We start from the raw sequence: 17569 nt of genomic DNA, 5'->3' as shown, positions 1-17569 counted from the left end.
ATAGCAAAGAAGAGTAGTCATGCCAATGTTCGGGCATCGGTCTCCAACCTTTCCGCAGCCTTTACGTATCAAATGTAAATGACTCGATTTTTACTATTATAGATTCTAACAATATCAACTCCCTTTTCTGTCAATAAATAATAATTGCTACCACCTATTTGGACTCAATGGGCATACTAAAAGCATAAACTAATTTAAGAACCTTCATAGCTGTTCTGGTCTTATATGTAGTCATTGTTTTGAAAAAACAGATTTAAATTTTAATACGTCTAGTGATTATTTTAACCAATTGAAAATGCGAGAGACGACATTCAAACGTTTAGACTTTTTCTTTTATTTGAAAAAAAGATATTATCTTAACCCGCTCCTCAATACCTTTCTTTCTTTAATTTAGAATGTAGAGGACACATATAGCGATTTCTTGCTTGGTGCATAACTTGATAAGAGTTTTCCACTTGCCAGTAGGTGAAGAAAGGGGAAAAGAGGAAATGGTAAAACAAAATAAACAAAAAGTCAAAAAGAAGACAAAAGAAAAAATACTTAAAAATGTTTTTGACTAGGTAAAACAAGAAAAACAAAGTCAAAAAGTCAAAAAATAAAAGGACACGAGAAGTGATGAAAGTCAACCGATCCTTCTCTTAGGCCATCTTTTTTGACTAAGAATATATGAAGTTCGAAATGAAAAGGAACAACACCCGCTGACTTTGGTTGGACTTAGACTACATAGTCCACCAACCTTTTATTTCGTGAAAAATATATAATTCAAAAAATATTTCTTAAAATGAATCGCCCGCATAAAGCTTATAGAAATGAACAAAAATAAAAACATTTCCATCATCTATGAAGATGTTTAAACATATGTTATTGTCGATAATGCACAAAAGAATTCGGTCGACTAATTATTTCAAACGTTACGAGCATTTCAAATCATTTATTTTCTGCTAAACAAACGAAACGGCTATAATAATGGATTATGAGGTGATAATCCAGTAGCCAAATATAAATAAGATTATCGTGTTATATGATTCAATTGCATCCATCTCCCCATGTAGGAATCGGCATGAAATCAATAATTGATTGTCACAAATCGCACAAAAATTCATAAATTGATGCAATGTGTGCAACAACCATGACTCGATCTTATTAGATTCACTTTCACGATTTTTGCTCTAATAAAGTTTCACATTTATCCCGCAGAATACGGCTCTTATATTAATCACGTCAACGACGAGGGATGGACATTTTTTTTTAACACCGTTAGTATTTACACAGACGCGATTTTCAATGCCAATTGTTCCAAAAAGATTCTTCCACGGCCTTTAATGGGTTAGACTTTTTACTCAGGCTTAGCATACCTTTCATTTTACCTGGCTAGATCTTAGCTAGGTCAGTTCTAAAATTAAAAGATTTGCAGAATTCAAAAATTGCCTACGTTAGTGCCAGCCGGTTTACATAGGATGACTCGCGTTGACTAAACCGTTGCATCAACGATTTTCAACCAATTACTAACTACACTTATTTTCATTTTAATATTGGAATGAAGCTACAGCTAGTCGAGGTTACCTATAACAAAACACAATTACAAGTTCACGTTATTTGGTTGATTAACTCCCGAAAGCTAGCCGACCAATTGCTAGCTACAGCAAAGGAAGCACAGGCATTGTTGGATGCGCTGTCGAAGGATAGCTCTTGGAGTAGCTTCCCGACGGCGCCGTGGGGTAACTGGTGACCAGAGGTCTGAAATAATTAGCCATGTCGAAGGAAGGTGGAAGGTTTTCCATCCCCCTTCTCCAACAGTCTAGGAAAAGCCATTGCTAGAATTTGTCATTCAACCCTACAACATCGTATGCTTCTTCCGTCCTTTGTTGTACTCGAGAAAGTCAGTACACATTCTGCCGACACATCCTCGGTAGCATTTCTATCGACCTTCAGGCAATGTGATTGTAACAACATTCTCTGTGTTGGATTCTTCCTTAACTAAATATGCATCTGAGCTACCCGAACTTCTCTCGACGAAGAAACCTGGCTCTTTCGGTGGTGGCAAGGATGCTCCTTCATTTGCCAACATGAAGACAACGCTAGACATCATCGGCCTATCTTTAGGAAACTTTTGGGCGCACAGCAAGCCCACCTGAATACATCTCTCTGCTTGAGATTCCACGAAAGAGGCGCATACAGATTCATTGATGAGTTCCATGGCCCTCCCTTCACTCCATAGCATCCACGCCTAAAAAATATAAACTCCTCATGATCAACCACTGTCCGAGCATCGAAATAGAAAACGTGTCTAGAGGAACATAGAACGAACAGGATGAGGTTTTAAGAGAAACAGAACATCCGATCTTGTTTAGCAAAAAAGGAAATGGCGGGTTTTGATAATTCTCTACCACTTACGTGCCCAAGAAGGGTGTGATGATGATCAGGATGCTGGAATCCTTTATTCCTTTTGCTACTTACTATCTCTAACAAAAGCACGCCGAAGCTAAAAACATCTGACTTCACAGAGAATTTTCCATCGAAAGCATACTCTGGGGACATGTAACCACTGCATCAAGCGAATCAGGCTTCAGTCCCTCCAAATACCGATGGATAGCGCGCTGTTCAAATGAATCGAGATGAGAAACTTACTATGTACCAACTATTCTTCTCGTCTCTGCCTCTGTGCCATCTCCTCGAAAGACCCTTGCCAGGCCGAAATCTGAAATCTTTGGATTCATGTCAGCATCTAACAAGATGTTACTTGTTTTCAGGTCTCTGTGGATCACTTGTAGTTTTGAATCCCGGTGGAGGTAGAGAAGTCCTCGAGCGATTCCTAAAACAATATCAAATCGCCTTTTCCATGCCAAAGAGGAGCTTCTGTCATGATCTGCACAAGCTCAACCCCATAAAAAACTAAGCAAGTTGTTAGAGTCTAGCTCTATTTTCTGGTGAAGGACTGAATGGACAGAAACAAAAGTATTAGGAATCGAGCGAAAAGGAACTCAGAAAGATCAAGTTTTTCTGACCGAAGATGAAATAATCCAAGCTTTTGTTTGGCATATACTCATAAATCAACATTCTCTCTTCTCCCTCAACGCAGCAGCCAACAAGTCCAACAAGATTCCGGTGCTGAAGCCTGGCAATTAGAAGTACTTCATTCATAAACTCATCAGGACCTTGTCCCGAATATTTTGACAGCCTTTTTACCGCTACTTCTTGTCCTGTGGAAAGAGTTCCCTGCATGTATTCTACTTAGTGCAGGCCTCTCTGTAGTTATATGAACCGACTGATTATAACTCATTACCTTGTAGACCGAACCGAAGCCGCCGGCTCCTAGCTTGTTTGTTTGAGAGAAATGGTTGGTAGCAATGGCAACGGTAGCAATATCATACAATGGCAAGTCGATGTCATACATCCCACTTGGCAGGGCTACAAGGGATGTAAATAGTTTCTCAAACCATAACATAATCTCCACAAGAAAAAAAAATAGCTTACCTCGGTTTTTCATTCTTCTTTTCCAGATTATGCTCAACGCCGTGCCAACAATAAGCAATCCTGAAATGGCTGAAGCCACAGTGATAGTCACCAGTTTCTTGGATAGGCTGCGGAATGAATCTAGCATACAGGAAGAAGTTAATATTCATCCTTTGATAATTACTTCAATGTGAAGAGATACAAACAATTGAAGTTGGACACAGTGTCCGAATTAATGTACACAGACGCAGCGACTCAAGCGCCATGCTTTCAACACCTACTTGATGCTGACGATGAACTAAAAGTTTTATTAGATAATAGAATTCAATATAAAAGAAGAGCAGATTACTGTTAGTGATGGGGCAGAGGAACGACCGAATGAGAAATAAAAAGATGCAGAGGTCTTTTCAACTCCACATGAGAAACATAACGTTCTACCAAGAATTTAAAGCCAATCTCAAGCTCGGCATGAAATGACCCATCAGGATAACTCCTCAGTATCTCCGAGCGCTGACACCAGCGATAAAATCCTGAAGTTTTTGGACACTCTTATTGTCTCTCTCCTCCTTCGTCTGCAGGGTTCCTCCATCTTCAATTTTTCAATCTATGCTCAAGAATGATTAATGCTTTTTAACACTTTTTATGTGGACGTGAGTGGCACGAAATAAATGCGTTTTTTCAACGAAGATGACTGCGGAAAAGGAACTAAACTTTGCATGCTACGAGCATGTGTTCATTGCCTGGCCATTGTTTTCATCGGCTCTAAGCTCTGGGGTTATTGAGTCATTGTTTAAGTTCATGAGGTATTTTAGAATAAGGTCAAGCTTGGAGGAACTAATGATCAAGTCCATAGGGTATTTTGAAAGAAAAACAAACCAGGGTTAAACGTGTTCTAGAAACAGAGTTCATCTGTAGGCTGATGAATCTATCTCCAGCGAAGAAACTTGGAGATTAGAAATAGATAGTAAGGGAGAAAACAATAGTTCAGTCTGACATTGACAAAGAATGCATCAATGTGATGAAAGAGTGCAACAAAGAAGAAAAAAGCCATTGCTAAACCAATTAGCCAATGCAGATAACAATATCAGTAGTTACCCAATTCAGAAGCAGGTAGCCGTAGGAAGAGATATTGATCATAACCAACAATGTTAATTTCCCTTATATCAATGAGATCACCAAACCACATCAAGCAGCCTGCTCCTCTAATATCCGAGTTAGCATAAGCCATGCAAGAACATTTCTTTAGACACTCAACCTTGCACTCCTTAAGGCTCTTATTCTTGAATAGCTGGAAATCTACCAGGTCAGGTAACTTAACCTGTGAAAGTTTAGTAAAACCCTCGCGACGAGTACAATTCAATGGAACTTTCCTTATGCACCCGCCTGTCAAATTGAGCATGTCCCACTCTACTTGTGACTTGGGCATAAAACCCTGCAAGCAGAGGCATCTTGGGCTTTCGTTAACTCGGCACACGCCATTAGGGCCACAATATCCATAGCTCGCACAAGGGTCGTAAGGGGCCGAGTAAATCAGATCCCAGTTTGCGCTTCCACTCTTCAGTAGAAGACACTGCAAAAGACCATCCGGGCTTAATGTGACCCTTGCAGTGATATCTTCCTTGAAGGTTTCGAATGCAAAATAGGCATCTGTTCCATTGTAAACAGCGAAGGATTTAACAGCGGTACTGAACACCTTGGCAGTAGCAGAGAATCCAACTCCATTCCAGGGCCCAGTTCGAGAAACTTTGACAGAACCATTGCTGGCTATTTCGAGTTGAGGTAGACCATCAATTTTGTAGCTGAATGTATATTCTCCAGGGGAAGGATCATCCACGCTTCTCCAGGAAGTCAGATGACGTTCCAAACCGGTTCTAAAGTTCCATCCCAATGTCATACCGACCAAAAGCGTGTCTGTTGGGTAATCAAAGCTCTGCCATGAGTAGTCAGCTGAATCTAAACTGTTTAGATCCCTAAGAACAAGGTTACTAGAATCTAGGAGCTGTGCAACTGGGTTTCGGAGAACCTTGGTCGAATTTGTCGACCAAATGATGCTCTTTGATCGGTTCAGAAGAACAAGTTCACCTTCGTTGCTTATTTCCATAGTACCATTTGAATCAGTGAGCGGACTGTTCCTGTTAGCAACCCAAACAACCGTTTCAGGACTCACCACGAGCCATATCCCCAGGAAACCGTTCTTCGAGCTTCCGGCAGAGAAGAAACCGAGCTCAAACTTTCGGCCCGGGGAAACTAACGTCTCTCCCTCTCCAATAGATTGAGCTGAACTCAGGGTGTCGGCTGCACTTGACAGGCACAGTAGTGACAGAAGGACGATGGAAGTGAAGAAGAAACAGAAGATAGGAGGATCAGCCATTGCAGACCCTCCTGTTTGATCTACGAGATGAGCTAATTAACTAGATAAAGATTCAAACTTTTCAGAAAAGCATGACCGGAAGAGATGCACAAGACAGTCTCCTTTGTTTGGTGAAGAGCAAGTTCTAGGGGACTTATGATTGGATTGAGCTGGGTCAAGCAAGAAGACTAGACAAGCAAATGTTCATGGATCGGTCTCCAACCATATAAATTCTTTGAATATCATCTACCTTTTTTCCGTTGATGAATGATAATTGCTATCGATTCTTTGAATCTAATGGGCATCCCAAAAGGACAAACTCATTTATGAACTATTACAATTTTGAATGTAATTTATCATACTTTTCAGAATAGCATAACAGGAAGAGATATGGAAGACAAGTCGCCTTCGTTTGGTGAAGAGCAAGCAAAGTTGAACGAGTTCCTGAATGGATTGAGTTGGGTCTAGAAAGAAGACCAGTCAAAAAGAAGACAAAAAAAAATACTTAAAAATGTTTTCGACTACAAGAAAAAAAAAGCCAAAAAGTAAAAAATAAATAAATAATAAAAAACGTATGAATGTTTTTGACCGCTGTGTTTCAATCATACTACCACATATTTAGAGAAATTATAGACACGGCCGTGGAGAAAAAGGAAAAAGGTCAGAGAAGTGATCAAAGTTAACCGAGTCTTGCACACAACCCTTCTCTTGGGTCATCTCTACTGACTGAGAAAATATTCAGTGATTGCCAAGCGCTACATCAATTGCTGATGTGGCGCACATTAGCCAATAATACGTTGCCACATGTCACTGAATTAGAATAAAGAAAAAAAATAGTTTTTTCTCTCTTCTTCCTCTTTCGGGCCGTTTACGTTCTCGCCGACCGTCTTCCAATGGCCATTAGCACCGCCACAAGCTTTGTCTTGGCCGGCTCTTCCATGTCTGTCCATGGCCGCCGGCACTGAGCGAGCCGTCGTCATTTGCGGCAAATCGCAAAACATGCCTTCGTCTTGATCGGGTCCTTCAACCAAGTTTCTCTCTAGGTTTGGGTTCAACAGTCTTCCTAGCCACTCTTCAGATCTGAATGATTCGAATAATATGTCCTGAAAATAATCGCTCGCACGAAGCTTATTGAAATGAATAAAGAGACATACTTCCACAAAAAAAAAAAACATAATCCAGTAATTATGGACACCACCAAAGAGAAAAAGGAAAAAGGACACTACAAGTAATGAAAGTGAGCCGATCCTTCTCTTAGGCCATCTCTTTTGACTGAAGTTTTAGAATATATGAAGTGAAAAGGAACAACACCCGCTCACTTTGGTTGGATTTAGGACCCATCACGCACTAAGAAAATCACACTCCTTTTACTTCGCAAAAAATAAATGATTCAAAAAATATTTCTTAAAAATAATCACCTACGTAAAGCTTATAGAAATGAACAAAAATAAAATTATTTCCATCTTCTATGAATATGTTCAAACATAAGTTATTGTCGATAATGCAAAAAAAAAAAAAAAATTCAGTCGATTAATTATTTCAAACGATACAAGCATTTCAAATCGTTTATTTTCTATGAAACAAACGAAACGGCTCCAATTATCGATTATCGGGCGATAGTCGGGCAACCAAATATAAATAAGATTATCGTGTTACATGATTCAATTGCATCCATCTCCCCGTGTAGGAATTGGCATGAAATTAATAATTGATTGTCACAAATCGCACAAAAATACATAAATTGATGTGATGTGCGCAACAACCCTCACTCGATTTTATTAGATTCACTTTCGCAATTTTTGCTCTGATAAAATTTCACATTTATCCCGTAGGATACGGCTCTTATACTAACCACGTCAACAACGAGGGATGGACATTTTTTTTTTTTTAACACCGTTAGTATTTACACAGACGCGATTTTCAATGCTAGTTATTCTAATAAGATTCTCCCACGTCCTTTAATGGGTTAGACTTTTTACTCGGGCTTAGCATACCTTTTTTTTTTAACCTCGCTAGACTAAGCTAGGTCGGTTCTAACCGGATCCGACAAAGGCGACCCTCACCCGCCCTTACCTATGGTTGCTCTGCAACCGGCGGAGAAAGAAAAGAAAAAAGAAAAAGAACTATAAGATTTAAAGATTTGCACAATTCAAAGGTAACACTAATTAGGGCTGGGCTTCTCGTGATATCCGTGTTTTGCTGTTCGTCGAACTTTTAAGTAACGATGGAGTTCGTCGGTGATCGATGATGGCATTCTCGAGTTAAAATCCATCTTTTCCCCTGTTTGGAAGCTCTGTGATTAGCGAGCGAGTTTACTGCTAAGCTCTTGGATTAGGGAGCGTGGTGTGAACGCGAGGGAGAGGGGTGTTATCGTCTTTTCGGGTTCTGGAGGGTTTTGTTGGATGTTGATGTTGAGGACAGCTGCTGAGTTCCCTCTTTGAGAGTGTGGGGACAAAAAAAAAACAAAAAAAGATGATGTTACAGTGCCGTTTCTCTCTTCCCTACCAGTTTTTCCTTTGGGTCTTCTTTTGGTTAAAGTGATCGTGACGGACCCGAGAGAGAGAGAGAGAGAGATTCGGTGGAAGGGGGAATATGTTGACCTGGCGGGCAGGGCAGGGCTCTATAAATGGAAGTGTGCGTTTTCTTCCTGAAATGACACGAGCTCGGGTCTAACAAGGATTCTTTCCCGCACCGCTCCATTGGTCTCCTACCTTCCCGGGGTCTTTACGCATCAAATCTAAATGACTCGGTTTTTGTTTATTTATTTATTTATTTATTGGTGTCAATATCAACGACCTTTCTGTCAATAAATAACAATTGCTACCAATTATTTGGACTCAATGGGCATCCCAAAAGCATAGACTAATTTAAGAACCTTCTGTTCTCGTCTTATGTGCAATCATTGTTCTAAAAAACACATTCAAATTTTAATATGTGTGGTGATTATTTTAACCAATTGAAAATGCGGGAGACGGCATCCAAGCGTCCTCACTTTTTCTTCTCTTTAAAAAAGAGATATTATCTTAACCCACTCGTCAACATTCTTCTTTCTCTAATTTAGAATTTAGATGACACGTGTAGCGATATCTTGCTTGGTGCATAACTTGATAAGAGTTTCCAGTTGCTTGGCATATTGTTGGGAGTAGGTGAAGAAAGGGGAGAAGGAGAAATGGTAAAACAACATAAACAAAAATTCAAAAAAGAAGACAAAAAAAAAATGCTTAAAAATATTTTTTACTAGGTAAAACAAGAAAAACAAAATGAAAAATTCAAAAAAAAAAAAAGAAGAAGAAGAAGAAGAAGAAGACAAAAAGTAAACACTTAAAAATGACTTTGATGCCGTGTTTCAATCATACTACCACATATTTGAAAAACTGGATCCAATAATTATGGACACCGTCAATGAAAAAGGAAAAAGGACACGAGAAGTGATCACAATCAACCAACTCTTGCTCACCACCCTTCTCTCGGGACATCTCTTTTGACTGAAGTTTTAGAATGCATGAAGTTCGAAATGAAAAGGAGAAGAAATTGGACACTATTGTAACTATCTCCATTTTCTCTTGTTATATACTTCGAGTTCACCATCGGGGCTTAGTGTGCCTATGGCAGTGAAATCGTCCCGGAAGGTTTCAAATGCAAAATAGGCATCTATTATGTTGTAAACAGCTAAGTTTTTCACAACCGAAGACACATCCTTGGAAATAGCGCCGAATCCAATTCCATTCTATGGCCTAGTTCGATAAACTTTGACGGGACCATTGCTAGCTATTTCAAGTTGAGGTAAACCATCAATTTGGTATCCGAATGTATAGTCTCCGGGAGAAGGATCGTCCACGCTTCTCTAGGAAGTCGGATCACGTTCCAAATCGGTTCTAAAGTTCCATCCCAATGTCATACCGACCAAAAGCGTGTCCGATGGGTAATCAAAGCTCTACCATGAGTAGTCAGCCGCATCCGAACTGTTACGTTCCCTAAAAACAAGATTACCGGAATCTAGGAGCTGTGCAACCGGGTTTTTGAGAACCTTGGTCGAATTCATCGACCAAATGACGCTCTTTGACTGGTTCAGAATAATAAGTTTACCTTCATTGAATCGGTGAGTGAACTGTTCCTATTAGCAACCCAAACAATCATTTCGGGACTCACTGCGAACCATATCCCCAGGAAACCGTTCTTCGAGCTTCCGGGAGAGAAGAAACCGAGCTCAAACTTTCGGCCCGCGGAAACTAACGTCTCTCCCGCTCTGATAGATTGAACTGAACTCGGGGTGTCGGCTACACTCGACGGGGGCAGCAGTGATAGAACGACGATGGAAGTGCAGAGGAAGCAGAAAGGAGGATCGGCCATTGCGGACCCTTCCGTTTGATCTACGAGATGAAGTAAATAACCAGATAAAGATTCAAACTTTTCGAATGGATTGAGATGGGTCTAGCAAAGAAGACCAGTCACGCCAATGTTCGGGCATCGGTCTCCAAGCTTTCCACGGTCCCTTCTGAAAGAATTGATGGGACCACGCCTAACTGCTCTAAAAGCTTAAGCTAATAGAAGAAGGGCGTGGTTTAATATTTATATATTCCAACACTCCCCCTCACGCTTAGTCCGGTCTTTTTGCCTAGTACTAAGCGTGGAAATATTCATTTGGGGAGGCAAATAGGGGCCTGGAAAGATTTGAACTTAGGACCACCCGCTCTGATACCATGAAAGAATTGATGGGACCACAGCCAACTGCTCTAAAAGCTTAAGCTAATAGAAGAAGGGCGTGGTTTAATATTTATATATTCCAACACTTACGTATCAAATGTAAATGACTCGATTTTTATTACTATAGATTTTGTCAATATCAACTCCCTTTTCTGTTAATAAATAATAATTGCTAACAATTATTTGGACTCAATGGGCATACTAAAAGCATAGACTGATTTAAGAACCTTCATAGTTTACAACTTACTTTATGTTCGGGTCTTATATGTAGTCATTGTTCTGAAAAAATAGATTTAAATTTTAATACGTCTAGTGATTATTTTAACCAATTGAAAATGCGAGAGACAACATTCAAACATTCTAACTTTTTCTTTTATTTGGAAAAAAGATATTATCTTAACCCACTCCTCAATACCTTTCTTTCTTTAATTTAGAATTTAGAGGACACGTATAGCAATATCTTGCTTGGTGCATAACTTGATAAGAGTTTTCCACTTGCCAGTAGGTGAAGAAAGTGGAAAAGAAGAAATGGTAAAACAAAATAAACAAAAAGTCAAAAAGAAGACAAAAGAAAAAAATACTTAAAAATGTTTTGCACTAGGTAAAACGAGAAAAACAAAGTCAAAAAGTCAAAAAATTAAAGGACACGAGAAGTGATGAAAGTCAACCGATCCTTCTCTTAGGCCATCTTTTTTTACTAAGAATATATGAAGTTCGAAATGAAAAGGAACAACACCCGCTGACTTTGGTTGGACTTAGAATCCATCGTCCACCAACCATTTATTTCGGGAAAAATATATAATTCAAAAAATATTTCTTAAAATGAATCGCCCGCATAAAGCTTATAGAAATGAACAAAAATAAAAATATTTCCATCATCTATGAAGATGTTTAAACATATGTTATTGTCGATAATGCAAAAAAGAATTTAGTCGACTAATTATTTCAAATGTTACGAGCATTTCAAATCATTTATTTTCTGCAAAACAAACGAAACGGCTATAATAATAGATTATGAAGCGATAATCCGACAGCCAAATATAAATAAGATTATCGTGTTATATGATTCAATTGCATCCATCTCCCCGTGTAGGAATCGGCATGAAATTAATAATTGACTGTCACAAATCGCACAAAAATTCATAGATTGATGCGATGTGCGCAACAACCTTGACTCGATCTTATTAGATTCACTTTCGCGATTTTTGCTCTGATAAAGTTTCCATTTATCCTACAGAATACGGCTCTTATATTAATCACGTCAACGATGAGGGATGGACATTTTTTTTAACACCGTTAGTATTTACACATACGCGATTTTCAATGCCAATTGTTCCAAAAAGATTCTGCCACGTCCTTTAATGGGTTAGACTTTTTACTCAGGCTTAGCATACCTTTCATTTTACCCGACTAGATCTTAGCTAGGTCGGTTCTAACCAGATCCGACAAGGGTGACCCTTGCCTGCCCTTGTATGTGGTTGCTCGGTGATTGGCAGAGGAAGAAAGGAAAAAAAAGAAAATGAAAAAAGAACTATAAGATTTAAAGATTTGCACAATTCAAAAATTGTCTACATTAGTGCCAGCCGATTTACATAGGATGACTTGTGTTGACTAAACCGTTGCATCAGCGATTTTCAGCCAATTACTAACTACACTTATTTTCATTTTAATATTGGAATGAAGCTACAGCTAGTTGAGGTTACCTATAACAAAACACAGTTACAAGTTCACGTTATTTGGTTGATTAACTCCCGAAAGCTACCCGACCAATTACTAGCTACAGCTAAGGAAGCACAGGCATTGTTGGATGCGCTGTCGAAGGATAGCTCTTGGAGTAGCTTCCCGACGACACCGTGGGGTAACTGGTGACCAGAGGTCTGAAATAATTAGCCATGCCGAAGGAAGGTGGAAGGTTTTCCATCCCCCATCTCCAACAGTCTAGGAAAAGCCATTGCTAGAATTTGTCATTCAACCCTACAACATCGTATGCTTCTTCTGTCCTTTGTTGTACTCGAGAAAGTCAGTACACATTCTGCCGACACATCCTCGGTAGCATTTCTATCGACCTTCAGGCAATGTGATTGTAACAACATTCTTTGTGTTCGATTCTTCTTTAACTAAATATGCATCTGAGCTACCCGAACTTCTCTCGACGAAGAAACCTGGCTCTTTCGGTGGTGGCAAGGATGCTCCTTCATTCGCCAACATGAAAACAACGCTAGACATCATCGGCCTATCTTTAGGAAACTTTTGGGCGCACAGCAAGCCCACCTGAATACATCTCTCTGCTTGAGACACCACGAAAGAGGCGCGTACAGATTCATCAATGAGTTCTGTGGCCCTCCCTTCACTCCACAACATCCACGCCTAAAAAATATAAACTCCTCCTGATCAACCACTGTCCGTGCATCGAAATAGAAAACGTGTCTAGAGGAACATAGAACGAACAGGATGAGGTTTTAAGAGAAACAGAACATCCGATCTTGTTTAGCGAAAAAGGAAATGGCGGGTTTTGATAATTTTCTACCACTTACGTGCCCAAGAAGGGTGTGATGATGATCAGGATGCTGGAATCCTTTATTCCTTTTGCTACTTACTATCTCTAACAAAAGCACGCCGAAGCTAAAAACATCTGATTTCACAGAGAATTTTCCATCGAAAGCATACTCTGGGGACATGTAACCACTGCATCAAGCGAATCAGGCTTCAGTCCCTCCAAATACTGATGGATAGCGTGCTGTTCAAATGAATCGAGATGAGAAACTTACTATGTACCAACTATTCTTCTCGTCTCTGCCTCTGTGCCATCTCCTCGAAAGACCCTTGCCAGGCCGAAATCTGAAATCTTTGGATTCATGTCAGCATCTAACAAGATGTTACTTGTTTTCAGGTCTCTGTGGATCACTTGTAGTTTTGAATCCTGGTGGAGGTAGAGAAGTCCTCGAGCGATTCCTAAAGCAATATCAAATCGCCTTTTCCATGCCAAAGAGGAGCTTCTGTCATGATCTGCACAGGCTCAACCCCATAAAAAACTAAGCAAGTTGTTAGGTCTAGCTCTATTTTCTGGTGAAGGACTGAATGGACAGAAACAAAAGTATTAGGAATCGAGCAAAAAGGAACTCAGAAAGATCAAGTTTTTCTGACCAAAGATGAAATAATCCAAGCTTTTGTTTGGCATATACTCATAAATCAACATTCTCTCTTCTCCCTCAACGCAGCAGCCAACAAGTCCAACAAGATTCCGGTGCTGAAGCCTGGCAATTAGAAGTACTTCATTCATAAACTCATCAGGACCTTGTCCCGAATATTTTGACAGCCTTTTTACCGCTACTTCTTGTCCTGTGGAAAGAGTTCCCTGCATGTATGCTACTTAGTGCGGGCCTCTCTGTAGTTATATGAACCGACTGATTATAACTCATTACCATGTAGACCGAACCGAAGCCGCCGGCTCCTAGCTTGTTTGTTTGAGAGAAATGGTTGGTAGCAACGGCAACTGTAGCAAAATCATACAATGGCAAGTCAATGTCATCCATCCCACTTGGCAAGCCTACAATGATGTAAATTAATTTCTCAAACCATACTATAAACTCCACAAGGAAAAAAAAAAATACAGTCTAGAATTTGACCATATGAAGTAAGACAAAAGCATTTAGCTTACCTCTGCTTTTCATTCTTCTTTTCCAAATTATGCTCAATGCCGTGACCGCAATAAGCAATCCCGAAATGGCTGAAGCCACAGTGATAGTCACCATTTTCTTGGTTGGACTATGGTTTGAATCTAGCATGCAGGAAGAAGTTAAGTAACAAATTTCAGAAACAGAGTTCATCTGTAAGCTGACGAATCTGTCTCCATTCGAAGAAACTTGGAGATGACAAATACATAGTAAGGGACAGAACAATAGCTCAGTCTGACTTTGACAACAAAAGCATCCATGTAATGAAAGATTGCGACAAAGAAGAAAAAAGCCTTTGCTAAACCAATTGGCCAATGCAGATAACAATATTAGTAATTACCTAATTCAGAAGCAGGTAGTCGTAGGAAGAGATATTGGTCATTACCAACAATGTTAATTTCCCTAATATCAATGAGATCGCCAAACCACATCAAGCAGCCTGCTCCTCTAATATCCGAGTTAGCATAAACCATGCAAGAACAATTCTTTAGACACTCAACCTTGCACTCCTCAAGGCTCATATTCTTGAATAACTGGAAATCTACGAGGTCAGGTAACTTAACCTGCGAAAGTTTAGTAAAACCCTCACGACGAGTACAATTCAATGGAACTTTCCTTAAGCACCCGCCTGTCGAATTGAGCATGTCCCACTCTACTTGTGACTTGGGTATAAAACCCTGCAAGCAGAGGCATCTTGGGCTTTCATTAACTCGGCACACGCCATTAGGGCCACAATTTCCATAGCTATCACAAGGGTCGTAAGGGAACGAGATAATCGGATCCCAGTTTGCGCTTCCACTCTTCAGTAGAAGACACTGCAAAGGACCATCCAGGCTTAATGTGACCCTTGCAGTGATATCTTCCTTGAAGCTTTCAATCGCAAAATAGGCATCTGTTTCGTTGTAAACAGAGCGGACTTCAACAACAGAAGATGACTCCTTGGCATCAGCGCCGAATCCAATTCCATTCCAGGGCCCAGTTCGATAAACTTTGACGGAACCATTGCTGGCTATCTCGATTTGAGGTAAACCGTCAATTTTGTATCTGAGTGTATAGTCTCCAGGGGAAGGATCGTCCGTGCTTCTCCAGGAAGTCAGATGACGTTCCAAACCGGTTCTAAAGTTCCATCCCACTGTCATACCAACCAAAAGCGTGTCTGATGGGTAATCAAAGCTCTGCCATGAGTAGCCAGCTGGATCTAAACTGTTACGTTCCATAAGAACAAGGTTACCAGAATCCTGGAGCTGTGCAACTGGGTTTCCAAGAACCTTGGTCGAATTGGTCGACCAAATGACGCTCTTTGACCGGTTCAGAAGAACAAGTTCACCTTCGTTGCTTAACTCCAGAGTACCATTTGAATCAGTGAGCGGACTGTTCCTGTTAGCAACCCAAACAACCGTTTCAGGACTCGCCACGAACCATATCCCCAGGAAACAGTTCTTCGAGCTTCCGCGAGAGAAGAAACCAAGCTCAAACTTTCGACCCGGGGAAACTAACGTCTCTCCCTCTCTGATAGATTGAGCGGAACTGAGGGTGTCGGCTGCACTTGAGAGTCGCAACAGTGACAGAACGACGATGGAAGTGCAGGAGAAGCCGAAGCTAGGAAGATTCGCCATCGCAGACCCTTCTGTTTGATCTACGAGACGAAGTAAATACCTAGATAAAGATTCAAACTTTTCAGAATAGCATAACAGGAAGAGAGATAGAAGACAGATACCTTTGTTTGGTGAACAGCAAGTTCTGGGAGTTCCTGAGTGGACTGCGTTGGGTCGAGCAAAGAAGACCAGTCAAAACGAAGATAAAAAAAAAATACTTGAAAATGTTTTTGATTAGAAGAAAAACAAAGCCAAAAAGTCAAAAAGTACTAAAAACCGAAAAAAAGACTTATAAATGTTTTTGACCGCTGGCGCCGTGTTTCAACCGACTCTTGCACAACGAGAAAATATTCAGAGTTGACAAGTGCCCTTGAACCAATTAAAGCTTGACACTTGGATATGACCTGGAATTAAAAATATATATAAAATAAAAATTTCTCTCTCTTCCTCCCCTCTCCTTCGCTGCAATTTTGCTATGATTCAGATCTGGCCGGAGACTCACAGCCGCCAGCCCGTCCGCTCCTCCCCCGCCGTCGCCTCCGGCAAAGTCGCCGGTGCCTTGATTAGGCTGACCTCCACCGGCGGAATCGCCAGCCATGGACTGCGTTCAAGCTCCTGCGTCTACCTTGTTCTTATGTTTGAGCTCCCCCGTCCATGGCTTGCAACCATGGGCAATACCAGGTCTGGACGGGCAACAACCACGAGCCGCCGTGACATGGAGAGGTGGCTCGGCCACGGAAGGGGCCGACCACCAGCCGAGGGCGAGCTACTACAGAGGAAGAAGGAGCCGACCGAAAGCACGACAGAGTGGAAGCTTGACAGTCCATGAGTCGTTCCCCGCCACGGGTGCAGATCTGCTACCATGGCTCCAGCGACAGCAGCTCATCCATGGCCGCGAACGACAGCGGTCGACGAAGAGGGTTGGACGCCTGATGGTGTTGCCTTAGATGCGCCGCCGGAAATTTGGCCATTGGCACGGCGAAGCGAGATGGGGAGGTTGGGCTCAGCTGCTGACTTGGCTCAAGGGGATGGCGGGGGAGGAGCGGGCGGGCTGTGAGTCTGAGGGCTTTTTCTCAAAATATGCTAAAAAAATTACCAATTTAAGGATTTTTGAAAAAAAAATTACCGAATTAGGGCATGCAGGCCTCTATTACAGGTGCACAACCTTAATTTTTTTTGGTTTTTTTTTTTTTTTGGCAGCACATTTTACGTATTTTTACTTTTTTTATATTTATAATAAATTTATTTATAACGTATATATTTATACAACTCGAAAGACAACGACGACACGACGATAACTCACGAGTGCGGCGACGGCACGAAATTCGTGGGCTTGCGGGGCACAGGAGTCCTCCAGCAGTGGGTCGGCGAAGGGAGGCACCCATGAGTTGTTGCCGTGTCGTCGTCGTCGTCGTCATCGGAGTTGTATAAATATATATTTTATAATAAACATTATTATGAATATAAAACAATATATATAAAAAAAACATAAAATGTGCAGTAAGAAAAAAGGCACGTGGTGCGCCTCCCACTATGCGCCTCTTTGGGAGGCGCACGTGCCTTAAATTGGTAAAAAATTTTACAAAAATACTTAAATTGGTAATTTATTTTAACCATATTTTGGGGAAAAAAACCCTGAGTTTGAACTCTAGCAAAATTGCAGGAAGGGAGAAGGGGAAGCAACGAAGAAGGAGAGGGGAGGAAGAGTGAGAAATTTTTATTTTTTATATTTTTTTTAATTCCAGGTCTATTCATGTGTCAAGCTTTAATTGGTTCGAGTGAAAAAATGTATA

The 17569-nt window shown here is 40.7% G+C and overlaps 1 protein-coding gene across 1 annotated transcript; it reads right to left on the bottom strand.

Annotated features, from left to right (window-relative positions):
* Positions 1-1732: 1732 nt before the first annotated feature.
* LOC115732131 (receptor-like serine/threonine-protein kinase SD1-8) lies at positions 1733-15797 on the bottom strand. The gene is made up of 13 exons (XM_048284349.1): positions 14522-15797; positions 14166-14285; positions 13930-14054; positions 13652-13862; positions 13276-13513; positions 13042-13192; positions 12568-12874; positions 4549-5844; positions 3284-3408; positions 3006-3216; positions 2629-2866; positions 2395-2545; positions 1733-2227 (listed from the first exon to the last, which is right to left on the bottom strand). Exons 1-13 carry the CDS (start codon positions 15795-15797, stop codon positions 1919-1921), a joined length of 4758 nt encoding a protein of 1585 aa, XP_048140306.1. The 3' UTR covers positions 1733-1918.
* Between the last annotated feature and the right edge of the window lie 1772 nt (positions 15798-17569).

Source organism: Rhodamnia argentea, chromosome 8 (genome assembly GCF_020921035.1).
Source record: "Rhodamnia argentea isolate NSW1041297 chromosome 8, ASM2092103v1, whole genome shotgun sequence".
Classification (NCBI taxonomy): Eukaryota; Viridiplantae; Streptophyta; class Magnoliopsida; order Myrtales; family Myrtaceae; genus Rhodamnia; species Rhodamnia argentea.
This window is presented reverse-complemented; position numbering and strand designations above follow the sequence as displayed.

Excerpts from the sequence above, each read along its gene's own strand:
- LOC115732131 (XM_048284349.1), bottom strand. The coding sequence starts at position 15,797 with ATGGCGAATCTTCCTAGCTTCGGCTTCTCCTGCACTTCCATCGTCGTT. Across the intron at positions 13,863-13,929 it reads GCTTCGGTTCGGTCTACATG|GGAACTCTTTCCACAGGACA; the intron begins GTAATGAGTTAT and ends GCATACATGCAG. Across the intron at positions 5,845-12,567 it reads CACATTGCCTGAAGGTCGAT|ATCAAACAGGAGGGTCTGCA; the intron begins AGAAATGCTACC and ends CTCATCTCGTAG.